We start from the raw sequence: 15,755 nt of genomic DNA on the forward strand, positions 1-15,755 counted from the left end.
CGCACCTATCTCTATGGAAATGTTTTCCCGGGCGGGAGCGAATAAATTATGTATGAGGCTCGCATTCGACAAGTGTGTGAAACTCTGTCGGTATAGCGGCTGCAGAACGACACGCGTGTAACACGGCCGTGAAGGTCCCCAGCTGCGATTCGGCACCGGCGTTTGTCGCCATTACGCCGCGCTCTGACTGACGGGAACACGTGGACGGCTGTTCTTTCACACCTGTGGGCCAGCCTTTGTAGTGCAGCCCGATGTCGCGATTTCCACCGGATGTCTCGATTTTTAGGAGTCTCGTTGCAACGTTCCTTTCGCCCGTACTCGAAAGCATCTGTGGCGTTGCGCCGAGTCACACTCGCCGCCAAAACCCACAGTACTCTCATAGAGGTGTGCGACCCACGGGACCAGTGATCCGACGTATTGCTCCGCGGATATAAACGGAAACGTCTTTGGCGGACCCGTATTAATTACTGTGCCACACTGTCCAGTCAGATTAAATAAGGGCAGCTAACCTCTCCTAGACCAGCGAGGGAGGGTTCCAAAAAATGGTTCAAATGGCTCTGAGCACTATGGGACTTAACTTCTGAGGTCGTCAGTCCCCTAGAACTTAGAACTACTTAAACCTAACTAACCTAAGGACATCACACGCATCCATGCCAGAGGCAGGATTCGAACCTGCGACCGTACCGGTCGCGCGGTTCCAGACTGAAGAGCCTAGAACCGCTCGGCCACTCTGGCCGGCGAGAGTTCCAAAGTCGACAATTAAAAACACCTATTGCTACGCGACTACTTTCAGGTAAGATTTGGAACGGCTAAGAGTTCAAGCCGTGCGGTTCTAGGCGCTGCAGTCTGGAACCGCGAGACCGCTACGGTCGCAGGTTCGAATCCTGCCTCGGGCATGGATGTGTGTGATGTCCTTAGGTTAGTTAGGTTTAAGTAGTTCTAAGTTCTAGGGGACTAATGACCTCAGAAGTTGAGTCCCATAGTGCTCAGAGCCATTTTTTAAGAGTTCAATAAATAACTGTCAGCTGGCTGCTCGCAATTACCGTTGACAATTATTCGACAACCAGACTCAAAAACAGTTCAGTGTCAACAGGTAAAACGCCACTCTGAAAACGTCACTCTCAGATTTGCACTGATACAGATGACATTTATTAGTTTAGAACAACACTAGCCAAGTCCGTCACTTTTTATCTGTAAAAATGAAAACGAGAGACATGGAAAAAAAGGTAAGTAAACTGTTTATTATTCCAAAAGTAAACCCCATGACTGTTAACACGTCTATCCCACTGTGAGACAAGGCGGTCAACGCCTTCCTGGAGCAATGTTTCTGGTCGCCTACGGAAAAATGATTGTAATCAGGCGTGCGTCTGTTTATTCGAAGCAAATCCATCGCCTCCAGTGTCTTCAGTCGGAAGTCCAAAAATACGGAAATCGCGTGGGGAGAGATCGGGACTGTACGGAGGATGTGTAAGGACTTCGTAACGAAACTCCTGCAGCGTAGTCGAAACAACAGACACGGCAGTTCCGGGAAAGGTACGATAACGTTTTTCTTTGGCTGCAAGACCCCACTGATCATTGCCTTTCTGGAACACTACCCGAATACTAGCGTAGAGAGGCACGTGGACACTGCAGAAACTCAAGCGCCCCATAAAGTCCAGACGCCCAGGAGAGTTGACGGTCGGCATCATTCTGTTGCGGGACAGTGCCCGCACACATGCTGCCGAGGTTGTTTCGACTTGGCTGCACAAGTTTCGCTGGGAACCCCTTACACACCCTCCGTACAGTACCGATCGCTCCCCATTCGACTTCCAGATTTTTGAATACCGGAAGAAAGACACTGGTGGCTGTCGATGTGCTTCGGACCAAGAGGGACGTGCCCGAGTGCAATCGTGGTTCCGTAGGCACCAGTGAAGGTGCTGATTGTCTTGTCTCACACTGGGACAAATGCGTTAACAGTTATGGCGATCACGTTCGAAATAACACACAGTTTACTCACTTTTCAGGATTCTGTGCCTCACTCTGTAAAAAAACAAACCCCTTGTAGGGTCGCTGTGTGTCTCTCTGTCCGACTGTTAAGAACCACTTTCTTCAGGAAGGTGTGGGCGTATCAGCTTGCCAGATATTAAGGTCAATGGCCCCTCGGCATTGTAAAAATTTTAAGCTTATAAGTCAATTCAATCAAAAGATGCGGTCGTTTATGTCACATATTTTTATATTCCAAACTCACTCATCAAAACCAACAGGGTACTTCCCGTTGATCTAGATTCATGAAATTTGGCGTGAAGCGAGGCTTTGCAGTACAAGTAAAGGGAAAAAAATCCGAAAATTGTTAATTTGTAATTATAAAACACGAACACAATTTTTTTGTCATTTTTATCTGTCTGTTTGCTTGACCCTCAATTAAGACCCCTTTTTCTGGTGAACATGTCACTTACTAAGATGTATAGTCCTTTGGTGGTGCAAAAAATTGAAGTTTCTAAGTCAATGCAATCAAAAGATTCGCTCATTTATGTCACATATTTTGATACTCGCAAACTCACTCGACAAAACCTTTAGCAAGAAGCAAGGTTTCACAGTACACGTAAAGTACAAAAATCTGGAAATTGTTAAACAGTAATAACATCAAATAAAAATATTTTTTGCCATTAGAACATACATTGCATTCGTCATCTGTCAAAGCATCGCAAACGAACATTACTACATGCAAACATAAAATGTAAGTTGTAGTCATGTTTTAGTTAGTAAATAAAAGTATTTTCTTAAATCTTCTATTTTTATAGACGTAAACTGAAGTCCTCTGATAGCATCTGTTTGTACGTCTGGGCTAGTGTGAGGAACTACTGTACAGATTTTGATACGGTCTTGAAATTCCCGGGACCGATATCTTGCCAGTAACTGTATCGAAAACATGCAAAAATCGTAGAGATTCTCGAATCCCAGAGTGGATGAATTAAGTTCGCACCGAAGCCTCAATACGCTAGTCCTACTCGCACCTGGCTAGTTTTTACTTCTATCTGTCTCGTTTTCATTTGACTTCCACTTCGGGCTAACTAAAATCTCCAAGTTTCGACAGAGCCCTTACGTTACCGCCAAAGCCCACACTTATTACTCCTCACCACTCACAAAGCACAACCGGATACTGTGAAAGCAGAAATCGCTGCCTACACACGAGAACACGGCACAGATACTCTGTCTTCCGTACTGCACTCAATGGCCTCGTTGATCACGAAACCCAGACTTCCAAAATACACCCTAAAGCACGGCCTCCGCCCCAGAGGGCACACCACTTCGGCTGCCTGCCATGATGTCCAGGCGTCCCACCGCCCCACGAACTTGTTTCAAATGTAGGCCGGAGCAGAAAGTAGGCACTTTTCAGTGGCCGTTGCCCTGCTCATACTTACAGCACTGCCCCCTGGCAGGTCATTAAGAGCCTTTACTGCAACCGCAGACGCGGGATGAACCTTCTGCAAGGGACTAAAGAGTGAATTGTAAAGTAGTGTTATAGATGTAGATGTTCACTGAAAGCCACATGCTGATGTTACTCACCACTCTATTTAGATACATTATTTATATTACGTTTCCCATCTTTCATTAGGTCATCTGCAAGAAGAACAGTTTCAGTTTCAACAAGGAGAGTTCAGGCACAGAGTATGTCACCGATGACGTCATGGGTTGCCCCACCCCCGAAAAGAAACCTTTCACCCTTACAGTGGGTAGTTCTTTGATTTCATAAATTGCAGCACTTACTGTAAAATAACACAAGATAAAAGGATGGATTCTACGTTTTGGGTGACAAATTCGAAATGTGTCTGTGCCATTAGCAACGTATTTTTCTGGTGTAACGCAGAACCGAGGCTGCAATGAATACTGATGTGCTATTGAACATCCATTTCCGTTTTTCAAGAACTGACAGCAAATCTCATATGTTTCCCGATTTCTTTGGAAACCACACCGCTTTCTTCACGGTATTTCGACGTCGGACGTAGAAATGCAGTGGAAACGTCTGATGGAAGCCTTTATGCAGCGGCGACTTACAACAGGAGTAGGCGCGGCTTAGCGTGAACGATTCGTATGTGACGCCACGCAGCAGCTAGGGCTTTCACACGTCACTCCCGTTGGCCTCTGTTGGCATTCCCGAGGCATAGCGTCCGTACTTCCAGCAGATGGAGCTAGCAACCAGTTTGCGCTGCACCCTGTTGGTGGCGGCAGTTCATATTTTCGTGTCGAAATGCGATGTACGAGGATGTTGTTGACGATTACTGTCGTAGAAAATATCGTACTTTTCCATCATACGTATTTGCGTTTTTGTGGGTGCGTTTCAACTTGTAAATTCGTATAAGCGTGTTTGATTCTCAAATAGTGATGCCATACGGCTTCCACATACAAATTTGCGTGTTCGATAGCTCTGAGTTGGTCTGTTATGCTATTATCGCTATGCGCTCCACACACATTTATGTAATGAAATCTCTTTCCGGGTGCGCAACATGCACGGCGCTTTCACATTTCCCGACGTTTTAAGTCGGGGCCGGCGCGTCTGAAGGCGGTGCAGGGGCCCGTGCGGCCCTGCAGCCTCGACAGTGGTGCGCGGCGACGCGGCTCTCACCGACAGCGGAAGCACTTCTCGAACACGAACTCTGCAGTCGAGGAACCGGGACTTCTGCCTGGCCGGGTATTTGTTTGTTTAAACAAAGATGATTCGTTAGTATTCTATTTCCTGCGGCTGTTTGAAACACTGCACATACGGGGCCAATCTTAGGACAAGCGGCAGTGACATTCCCCACTTGGCTTGTGGTAGGTGAATCGGTGGTATCCGCGCTACCTCTCTGCGCACGGAACTGTCACCAGTCCAACTCCAGGGCGATTTAGAGGAACAGGAGTTAGCAGAAGCAGTACGCTCGAATTCTATAAGTAACCGTGCACTCTGTGTGAAAGGCTTTCACTCCCACTGTGGTGTTAAAGATATAATGCGGAGAGAACAAATTTAGAGCTAGGAGAAGAACTGACCACGGAGCTCTCAGTGAGTAGAAGCTAGGGAAAACGTGCCACGCAGGATAAGAGCTTCACAAGCATCTTTGTCTCGGACGTCATAGCGCCAGTATTCCGGAACGGGAATTCCAACGTCGTAGAACCTAACCTGTCCCTGTCTCTAAAGTCTAGGCCAGCACGCCTGAATTCCACACTGTTATAATAGTAAAGGAGTTTTGGTATTTGGGGAGTAAAATAACTGATTATGGTCGAAGTAGAGAGGATATAAAATGTAGACTGGCAATGGCAAGGAAAGCGTTTCTGAAGAAGAGAAATTTGTTAACATCGAGTATAGATTTAAGTGTCAGAAAGTCGTTTCTGAAGGTATTTGTATGGAGTGTAGCCATGTATGGAAGTGAAACATGGACGATAAATAGTTTGGACAAGAGGAGAATAGAAGCTTTCGAAATGTGGTGCTACAGAAGAATGCTGAAGATTAGATGGGTAGATCACGTAACTAATGAGGAGGTATTGAATAGGATTGGGGAGAAGAGGAGTTTGTGGCACAGCTTGACTAGAAGAAGGGATCGGTTGGTAGGACATGTTCTGAGGCGTCAAGGGATCACAAATTTAGCATTGGAGGGGAGCGTGGAGGGTAAAAATCGTAAAGGGAGACCAAGAGATGAATATACTAAGCAGATTCAGAAGGATGTAGGTTGCAGTAGGTACTGGGAGATGAAGCTTGCACAGGATAGAGTAGCATGGAGAGCTGCATCAAACCAATCTCAGGACTGAAGACCACAACAACAACAACAACAACAACATAAATAGCACAACGGGTCAGAGCAGCTTTGTGCCGTCATAGAACCGGAGCCAGTATTGCAGCTGTGGGCCACTATGCCAGATTTGCACACAGTTGCACAAACAGCCCGACGGGTCCGAAGTGGAGTGTTACGCCGTAGAGGTGTGCCCCAGTCGCCACTTTGCATTCCCGGCCAGAGGTCTCGCATTCTGACTTCACAGTTAGGCCGGTGATCGTGTGCTCGTATTCCTAGTCAGCCAGCGTGACAATACACCGTTTTGAAATTGCTGCCAATTTATACTTAGGACGACGGCTCTACTTTTGTTCGATGTCCCGCCAGAATTTGAGTTGCCACCATTTTATACAGACTGCAGTTGGCCTTTGCCAGATGGGAGATGGGCTAGACACGCTCTGCTCGTGTGCCGGCAGGTGGAGGGGGCGTCCGCGAGGAAGGGCCAGCAGCAGCAGCAGATGCTGCCGGCGGTGCGCGTGGTGCTGCGCCGGCCGCTGATGGTGCCGGCGGCGTCGTCGTGCTCGGTGCCGTTCCCCGCCGCCTTCACGGTGCGCCACGGCGGCCGCCGCGTGCCGCTGCGCGTCGGCGCCCTCATCGCCCCCGTGCCGGCCGCCGCCGCCGCCCCCGCCGCCTCCGCCGCGCTGCACTTCCCCGTGCGCGTGCTGTACGCCGTGCCCGTGCAGCCGCTCGCTCTCAGGTAATCCCCACGCCCACGCCCACACTACGACTCCTGTGGCGGGCTGCCCCAGCCCGTACTTCAAACACGAAGCAGACTCCTTACGTAAAGATACAATTACTAGGACACTGAACCGTACAATTACTACTGGTTCAACAAAGGTTTTTAATCTCTATCAATACACAAAATGTAAAGTGAAAGTAGGTGTCAATCAATAACTGGTGAAATTACACACAGCCGGCCGGTGTGGCCGCGCGGTCCTACGCGCTTCAGTCTGGAACCGCGTGACCGCTGCGGTCGCAGGTTCGAATCCTGCATCGGGCGTGGATGTGTGTGATGTCCTTAGGTTAGTTAGGTTTAAGTACTTCTAAGTTCTAGGGGACTGATGGCCTCAGCAGTTAAGTCCCATAGTGCTCAGAGCCATTTGAACCATTTTTTGAAATTACACACCCATTTCAATAACACTCTTCATTCAAATTTGGTGCAAGACTTAACGATATTTTTTTTAAAAAAAAAGGACCAACAATCATTTAACAAATGAGTCACCATTTACGATAGGAAAGGAGCTTTTAAATTATTAATTATAAAAAATTTGACGCCAGTAAAAGGCAAGTACAGGCATGCAACTTAACGTATACAACGCGAAGCTGTATAATATTTCGAGCTCAGCTACATTACAGGTGAATTTCACTCCATTCATTAAATGGCGCAGAATCTAGCTTGTAAGGACAATCCTATTTACGAAAGTTCTCAAAATAGAAAAACCAAAACGCACAAGTCGTGCACACGGGGGGAGGACACTCACAGTTAGTAACATTAACATTTCCAAAATATATTTAAAAAAAAACAAATTTTACAAATTTCTGCCAGTTAACTTACGGCAAACACACACGCTCACCAAGTAGGACTTGCTAACTTTTACAACACTCTTCTTTCGAGGCAACAATTTCTACCCGTAATGAAATGGCAAACTTTTGCATGGCAAGAAAACACACTAATAACCAACTACCTGTATAAAACACACAAGGACGTTGAGTAAAAGCCTTAAAAGGTATTGAATTGGAAAAACACACAACAGTTTTTGCTGACTACAAACAATATAAAAAATCCACTACGGCGTACATTAACAACCTGCTTGATTATAGCCAAATATACATAAACAGAAATTTACGTGAGTTACACCTTCCAGACGGGTGGGCAGACGAGAATGAATGGCGGGAAACCCCCAAAAATACGGCTGGTATAATTAACAATAATAAGTAAATTGAATTCAGTTAAACTTCATAAAATCTGTTGACAATCAGTACTCAATTTCTGGTTCGTTGCCACGCCCAGGACTGAACCAACGTAGCACCTCCAAATGTTCTGCCGAGCCGCCCGCTGCCAGCCGTTTCAACGGACGCAGGAAGGCGCGCCGATCCTCAGAACCTCCTCGCCGGTCGACAGCATACGGCCGAACTGCAGACTAGGCCCCTCGCGGACCCACGCTCAGGAAGAGTCCTTTCGCGACGAGCAGTTAACGCCCCATCGCTTACGCTGATGCCGCAGTCTGTGTGTTGTCCCTCTAGCACCGGCAGAGAAGTCGCGTCGCTTCTTGATGCCCCGACTGCCAACTCTCCCGAGAGCCCATACCGCCACTTCTTAAACCCACGCCAACAGCCCACTTTTCCCCTTTCCCGCTAGAGGGAGACACCGAGGCCTTCAACTGCGACAAAGGCGCCACCACTAGAAAAAGGAGGGCGACTGCTTCACGCTACGCGCTGCGGCGCGCTTTTCAAAGCTAACTTTACTACGGCTCAGACACTACATCGCTAAAAAAAAAATAAAAAAAAATTAAAAAAAAACAGTGTAGAAACAGTAAACAGTGCCTTGCATCATAATACGTACAAACGCTCGTGTATTATGTGAGTTTTAAGTTGCAACATGCAGATCATTACTGACTGCTACCTCATACCGTTCATTTGTGTTCGCAATTACAATTAAGGTTCAAAATGGAACGTTACGTTCTTTCTGGACAAATCCACGCATTTCCCGTCCTGTTGAACGCAGTTTTACTCTGAAAACTGCATTGTTTTTCTGACGGAATAAACTTTACTTCTTTTCCAGATAGGGAGTCTTAATTTCCTCTAAAATGCCTCGGCGACGAAGTTGTTGCACCACGTCTTATAGTTTCGTTTATTCTGGAGAATTCTGTCTTTTTCCGATATGTAATATACAGAATTATAATAAGTAAAGTTCCAATTTCAAAACGCTTAAAAAAAGAACTGCTGCTCAGAATGACATCAAATTTGAGGGGAATCATATCGAAGAACGAGGAAAAGTTGCCAAAACAAGAAAAAATATAGAAATTATCGCAAACTGTCCCACTCTTGGCGCCGTAATCGCCATAACGTAAACGGGTTCGGCTGCAAATGGCAGTCCGGCTATGGCGTCAGTCGCGCTTTACACCGACCGTACTGTTCGATCCGCGTCACCACCCAAGTTCGGCATTTCGACACTTCTGGCACTGTCAGTTACGTAAGCCCATCCACCACGGCAAGATCGCGTCACAACGGATGGGAATAATCCGTGTTCAATTGTCCTGAGGCCAAGAACTGCATAAAAAATAAAAAAGACATCGCTTTTTAATTGCTCTGAGACGGGAAACTGCATAAAAACTAACAGTGTAATCGTCTTTCAACTGTCGTGAGACTGTCACAAGATATGTATGTTCAGTACGCCGTCCGCCGTTTTGTGCTACTAGTTGAAACCGAGAAACGGAATGTCCCACAACAGGTCGGAGTGCCTCGGGGGTCGCGTTCACAGTCCGTGCCTTCAACTGAGCGACGTTCGTAATTGGCCCAGTATCTTTCAGATGATCCCCACTGTCAGAAGTCACAGACATTAAGATCAGGTGATCTGGACGGCCAGGCTGTAGGGATATGACTAATGATAATTCTAGTATTTCCAAAATTCCTCTGCAGCAGTCGCTTCATTGGCTGAGCCGTGTGCGTTGGAGCACTATCTTCAATAAAAATGATCCTGTTGGAGGGTTAGGTGACGTTGGTGTGCAAAAGACTGTCACAGCGTTTGCCCGTTGCGGCACAGGTAAAGTGAGCTAGGACGACCTGGGGCAGGGTGGGGTGAGTCGTTAACACAAACGATGAAAAGAGTTGGGGACAGGACGGAGCTCTATGGGGGACCTTCCTGCAGGCGTCTAACGCTGGAGCATTGCCCATCGATGTACCTGCCGACTGAGTAGCAGCTATGTACCCCGCGTCTTTTATTTTGCTTATTCTCCCGCTTACAGAGCCATCTAGTGGTAAAATTTTCGTTTATTTTATTTTTTCAGTTTTTTAATTTAATTTTTTTTCTCCGTAACGTTTCCTCCTTCTTCGACAACATCCGTTGAAATTCGGTATCATTCTGAGCAGTAGTTGGCTTTTTACAGAGTTTCGAAACTTAGAATGTAGTAGCTGAAATTGCACTGTTGTGGTATTTGAACTGGTTCTGTCAGTGACTGCCAGTTTTTTTCGTGGTACATGTCCAAATCTGAGTCTGTTCGTCGCAAATACAGATATGTGGCAGGTTTCAATTAGTTGACATTTCGTGCATTCCAGTGAAGGACTTACTTTGTGCAGCCCCTCTGCTGTCAGTACGACCTCGTGTTCTATATCATAGCACATTGCTCTATCTCCGCTATTCATAACTGTATTATTTATGTTATGCCAGATATTCTTCCAATTTACACTTGGATACTTGCGTTTAATTGGCTTCCGTGTGGATTCCGTTGTGAGCACAGTGCATAGTTACAGATCGGAATTCATTACTTGCACATAACGTAATTCTAAGTACAACTAGAGCACATGGTGCAGTTCTGAATGTATAGTGGCGAGATTTATTGGAATTGCTTTATCTAGTGGTTCAAGACTGGTAAACAGTTTGCTCGTCAGTGTCGTTAGATTGTTGTGTGATTTTTTTGTGATTCTGCTTATGAATAAAGCGCTGATTTGCTGTTAGATATTTTTCAACCCTAGTCCTCCACGTGGACACTTGAGGTCTGTAGTCGTGAAGGCGACCTTGAAATACCAACCAGGGAAAGCTCGGAATATTTGTGCCATACGGTATGAGGGCTGGTATAGGCTACCCTCCAGGTGGACCTATCTCACGCGTTTTGCGCTTGCGCGAGCCCGCCAACCACACGGCGAACACTCCAACACTGCTTTATATTCGCACTCATCCGTCTGCAAAGGGAGAGTTTTCTTTGGGCACACAATGACACCATGAAATGATTGTATGGCATTGCTGGCCAGGAGGCCCCATCCGGGGACGTTCGGCTGCCGATTGCAAGTCTTACTTGAATTAACGCCACATTGGGCGACTTGCGTGCCGGTGATGACAACACAACACGCCGTCCACGAGCGGAGAAAATCTCCAACACGGCCGGGAATCGAACCCGGGCGCACTTGCCTGGGAGGCAAGCACGTTTCCACCCAGCTAAGCATGCGGACTATAATGACACCAATTAACACGGTACGCCATCGGATGAATGGGGAAAGGGGAGGGGGGAGGAGATATCCACATCAATCTTCCTTCTCTATGGGGGTTCCTGCTGGTGGGCACCGTGAAAACTGTGACGTTAATTGTGAGACCCTGTTACTGCGCGTACCACGTTAAATTACCTGAAAGACAGCCATGCATCAAGCGTTCAGCTAGTTCGAGACTACAATCCTATCCACCGACCTGACAGAAAATGCTAAGAAGTTTTGGTGTCATCCAGACACTCAGTGAGCGTAACGGCATTGAAACGGACGATGACAGAGAGAAGGGTGAAATATTAAATTCCATTTTCAAATTCGTCCCCTCAAACTTCGCACGAATGCCAAAATGACAGATGTCGAAATAACATACTGGTAGATGGAAAATCAACTAAAGTCCTTCAAAAGAGGGAAGGCGGCTGGTTGTGATGGGATATTTATGATTTTTCATAGCGTGCCAATATACCTATTCTTTCCCTTTACTGGATGACATACCTTACAATTCCATAAAAGAAGTCCTATCCAAAATTTCTGTTACCTGCAAGGTTAACCCTGTTTCTATTATTCCTTAAACTACTGTTCATCAGTGACACTAATTTACTTGTCCTCCACGAGTCAACTGGCGGAACAGTAGTGCAGCCTATATTGTTACGTTGTGCAAGCACAGGGTGACAGTTATTTAAACATATAAAAGAAAACGAAAATAAGTTACAAACAACGGCGTGCAACACTTTATTCGGCAGGTAAACGTCACTACAGATATTCAGATTTAGGTTATGACTTGTTCGATATGCCTGCCATCATTGGCGATGATGTGGCGCAGACGAACAGCGAAGTTCTGCATGACCCGCCGAAGTATCGGAACACCGATGCTGTCGATGATCTTCTGAGTGGCCGTTTTCAGCTTAGAAATGGTTTTGGAATTATTGCTGTACACCTTGTTTTTAATATACCCCGCAAAAAGGAGTCGAATGTCTTCAGATCCGGAGAATATGGCGGCCAATCGAGGCCCATGCCAGTGGCCTCTGGGTGCCCCAGAGCCAGAATACGGTCCCCAAAGCGCTCCTCCAGGACATCGAACACTCTCCTGCTTCGATGGAGTCTAACTCGTCTTGCACGAACCACATCTTGTCAGGGTCGCTTTGGATAACGGGAATGAAATCATCTTTCAAAACCTTCACGTACCTTCCGGTAGTCGCCCTGCCATCAAGGAATATCGCAACGGTTATTCCGTGACTGGACACTGCACACTACAGACTCACCCGATGAGGGTGAAGAGAGTTCTCGATCTCGAAATGCTGTTTCTTAGTCGCCCAAATGCGCCAATTTTGCTTATTGACGAACCCATCCGAACGAGAGTGGGCTTCGTCGCTAAACCAAACGATATTCACACGCTGGTTCTCATCTTGCCCCGCGGTCAACCGTGAACGTCGTAACGCAAGCGATTCAGAAGTTATGACGATTTCATTTCATATAGTTCAATAATGGTCACCTTGTACGTTTCAACGCGCTTTCCATATGCTGCCACGTTGTAATTTCTAGCCACTTACTGTACGGCTCCTATTTCGTAGCCCTCTAGTACGCTCACATACCATTCATTGGATGAAACTGGTTTCATTGTCTTCTTCTATCTTGATTTCGGCACGTTCTGTACTGCGCGTGTTCCACAGTTAGTCCATCACTGATGCCCTCCAAAACTTCCATCATGCATTTACTCAGCTGCACGGCGTGTGTTGTTAACATTCCGACAACAGCAGCAGTTCTGTAAGCGTCACAATATTCTATGGGTCACTCTACAGCTATTTTAATTAACGACGTAAAAAAATTATTTTAATTCTTTTTTAAGTTCTACGAACTAAGTTACAAGGCAATGCGACGAGTTAATATATTGTATGCAGAATGTGAGTAAAAAAATTGACAAAGAAATTAGAAAATGAGCAAACACTGTAAACAAAGATTTCTGCTGCAGTGTATAGAAATAGGTAACACATTACACCGACAGGATCTGAGCCACAGCGATGGACTTCAATCCATAATCAAATGAATATGTCACAGAGAAGCCTTTCGTTTTAGTGTTGATAATTTTTTTCCGAGTACGATATCTCGTCGTCATGTGTGATCAATATTTGATTCTCTGTTGCAATTAGCCTCCATAAAGTTCGTATTTTTAAACAGACTATCATATTGGTAAACCATTCGCAACACATTCCACATCAGTTACAAAGTCACTTGCATCATCTGTAAATGATTTTTTGAAAATAGTTTTTTGTGCAGTCAAAAGAGCAAACCGTGCCGAAAACTGTTCAGAGCAAGGCCTTTTCGTAAAACCAACAGTCGCATTTTTATACATTCGTTTGATAAAGGGCGAATTTTTTTCGTCTAATAAATAAGCTTCCGAGGACAAGTTTCAAAGACCATTAGTTCACCTGGTATTTCGATGTAAGTGGGGAATTATATGTATCAAAGGGAACCATTTCGGAATTCCCGTGTGTAGCACGTTAACTGAGTGGTTGGCGAGTGGTAACAGGTCTGTTAGTCTGTTGGTCCAGTTCTTGGGCCATAACGTGTAAGCGAGCGAGTGATTAATTTGAAGGCCAGTAAAAATATTTTGTTCGCAACTCTTGCTTCCTTCGTATTGGTTCGAATGGCTCTGAGCACTATGGGACTTAACTTCTAAGGTCATCAGTCCCCTAGAACTTTGAACTAGTTAAACCTAACTAACCTGAGGACATCACACAGATCTATGCCCGAGGCAGGATTCGAACCTGCGACCGTAGCGGTCGCGCGGTTGCAGACTGTAGCGCCTAGAACCGCTCGGCCACTTCGGCCGGCCTTCCTTCGTATTCTGAGATCACTGACCGAAATTTCTGACGCACATTGTAGCTGCAACGTGTGTACCTCACAGTTAGTGGGGATTGTTGACAATTACAGCTTTGACGACAATCTGATGTGTGCGTGACAACAGGTCTACGTGTGGAACTGGAGGCGACACGAACAAAAAATTTGTCGAAGGTCATTTTACAAACTATTTCTCTTCTATTCGTCGATCAGAGACTTAGTAAATCTTCTGTAAGGACTACATCTTACGCGATTGCCTGGAGAATTGGAACTTGAAGAACTTGCTCGTAAATAAATGTGTAAGCTCTATGGTAATTGCTAGCCACGACTCTGTATTCATACTCCTATGTTTATATTTTTGTGCGCATAATATATGTTCCACATCAACACTGAGGCGATCTGGTCGTGAGCGCGCGGCGGACTGTACGCCACTTGCAAAAACGTTGGTGTGGACGTATCAGACGCAAGTATAAAAACTTCCGCATCCCGCACTCTCGCTTTTGGGAGGTCGAGAGCACACTGCCGCCAGTCAGCTGGAGTTCCTGCTGAGAACTACAGGCAGGCCGGGGCGCACGCGAGCAGCGGCGGCGCTCTGCCTGGCCACCCTCTTCGTCGCGTTTCTTCCAGATCGAATCCCACTGGGGAAATGGCACGTGTGGCCGCGGCCGTAGCCGTAGCCTTATAACGGAGCGGGAGCCGGGGTTCTGTTGGCCGCCGACCTTGAGTGGCTGCAGCAGCGCGCCTGATTGATCCCCCTGTTTACGCTGCGCCGTCCCGCAGCGTCGCAATGACCCGCTTCTTCTCTTCTCTTTTCTTTTCTTCGCGTCTACCCGAGAAGAGCCTTACGTAATGCGAGGCCACCTCGTGTGGACGCTACTCTGCGACGGCTCGCCCATGTGGACTGCCCGTGTTTCAGCCTCGCGAACCAGCTAGCTCGCGGGTTCTGCTTTCACCAGTCCGCACGATGGGTAAGAGACACTGATGTACAGCTACACGACGTTCGTGGCGCCTCAGCTTACAGTTACGAGGGCAGTTCAATAAGTAATGCAACACATTTTTTTTCTGAAACAGGGGTTGTTTTATTCAGCATTGAAATACACCAGGTTATTCCCCAATCTTTTAACTACACAACACTATTTTTCAACGTTATCTCCATTCAATGCTACGGCCTTACGCCACCTTGAAATGAGGGCCTGTATGCCTGCACGATACCATTCCACTGGTCGATGTCGGAGCCAACATCGTACTGCATCAATAACTTCTTCATCATCCGCGTAGTGCCTCCCACGGATTGCGTCCTTCATTGGGCCAAACATATGGAAATCCGACGGTGCGAGATCGGGGCTGTAGGGTGCATGACGAAGAACAGTCCACTGAAGTTTTGTGAGCTCCTCTCGGGTGCAAAGACTTGTGTGAGGTCTTGCGTTGTCATGAAGAAGGAGAAGTTCGTTCAGATTTTTGTGCCTACGAACACGCTGAAGTCGTTTCTTCAATTTCTGAAGAGTAGCACAATACACTTCAGAGTTGATCGTTTGACCATGGGGAAGGACATCGAACAGAATAACCCCTTCAGCGTCCCAGAAGACTGTAACCATGACTTTACCAGCTGAGGGTATGGCTTTAAACTTTTTCTTGGTAGGGGAGTGGGTGTGGCGCCACTCCATTGATTGCCGTTTTGTTTCAGGTTCGAAGTGATGAACCCATGTTTCATCGCCTGTAACAATCTTTGACAAGAAATTGTCACCCTCAGCCACATGACGAGCAAGCAATTCCGCACAGATGGTTCTCCTTTGCTCTTTATGGTGTTCGCTTAGACAACGAGGGACCCAGCGGGAACAAACCTTTGAATATCCCAACTGGTGAACAATTGTGACAGCACTACCAACAGAGATGTCAAGTTGAGCACTGAGTTGTTTGATGGTGATCCGTCGATCATCTTGAACG

General features: G+C 46.5%; 1 protein-coding gene across 2 annotated transcripts in view; it reads left to right on the forward strand.

Moving 5' to 3' along the window:
• LOC126419057 (uncharacterized) overlaps positions 1-15,755 on the forward strand; it is a 403,014-nt gene that overhangs the window by 369,915 nt on the left and 17,344 nt on the right. For both annotated transcript variants that reach the window (XM_050086133.1, XM_050086132.1), the window contains exon 3: positions 6,197-6,477. In XM_050086133.1, coding sequence (XP_049942090.1) covers positions 6,197-6,477 — 281 coding nt within the window. The remainder of the gene's footprint in view (positions 1-6,196; positions 6,478-15,755) is intronic.

Source organism: Schistocerca serialis, chromosome 9 (genome assembly GCF_023864345.2).
Source record: "Schistocerca serialis cubense isolate TAMUIC-IGC-003099 chromosome 9, iqSchSeri2.2, whole genome shotgun sequence".
Taxonomy (NCBI): Eukaryota; Metazoa; Arthropoda; class Insecta; order Orthoptera; family Acrididae; genus Schistocerca; species Schistocerca serialis.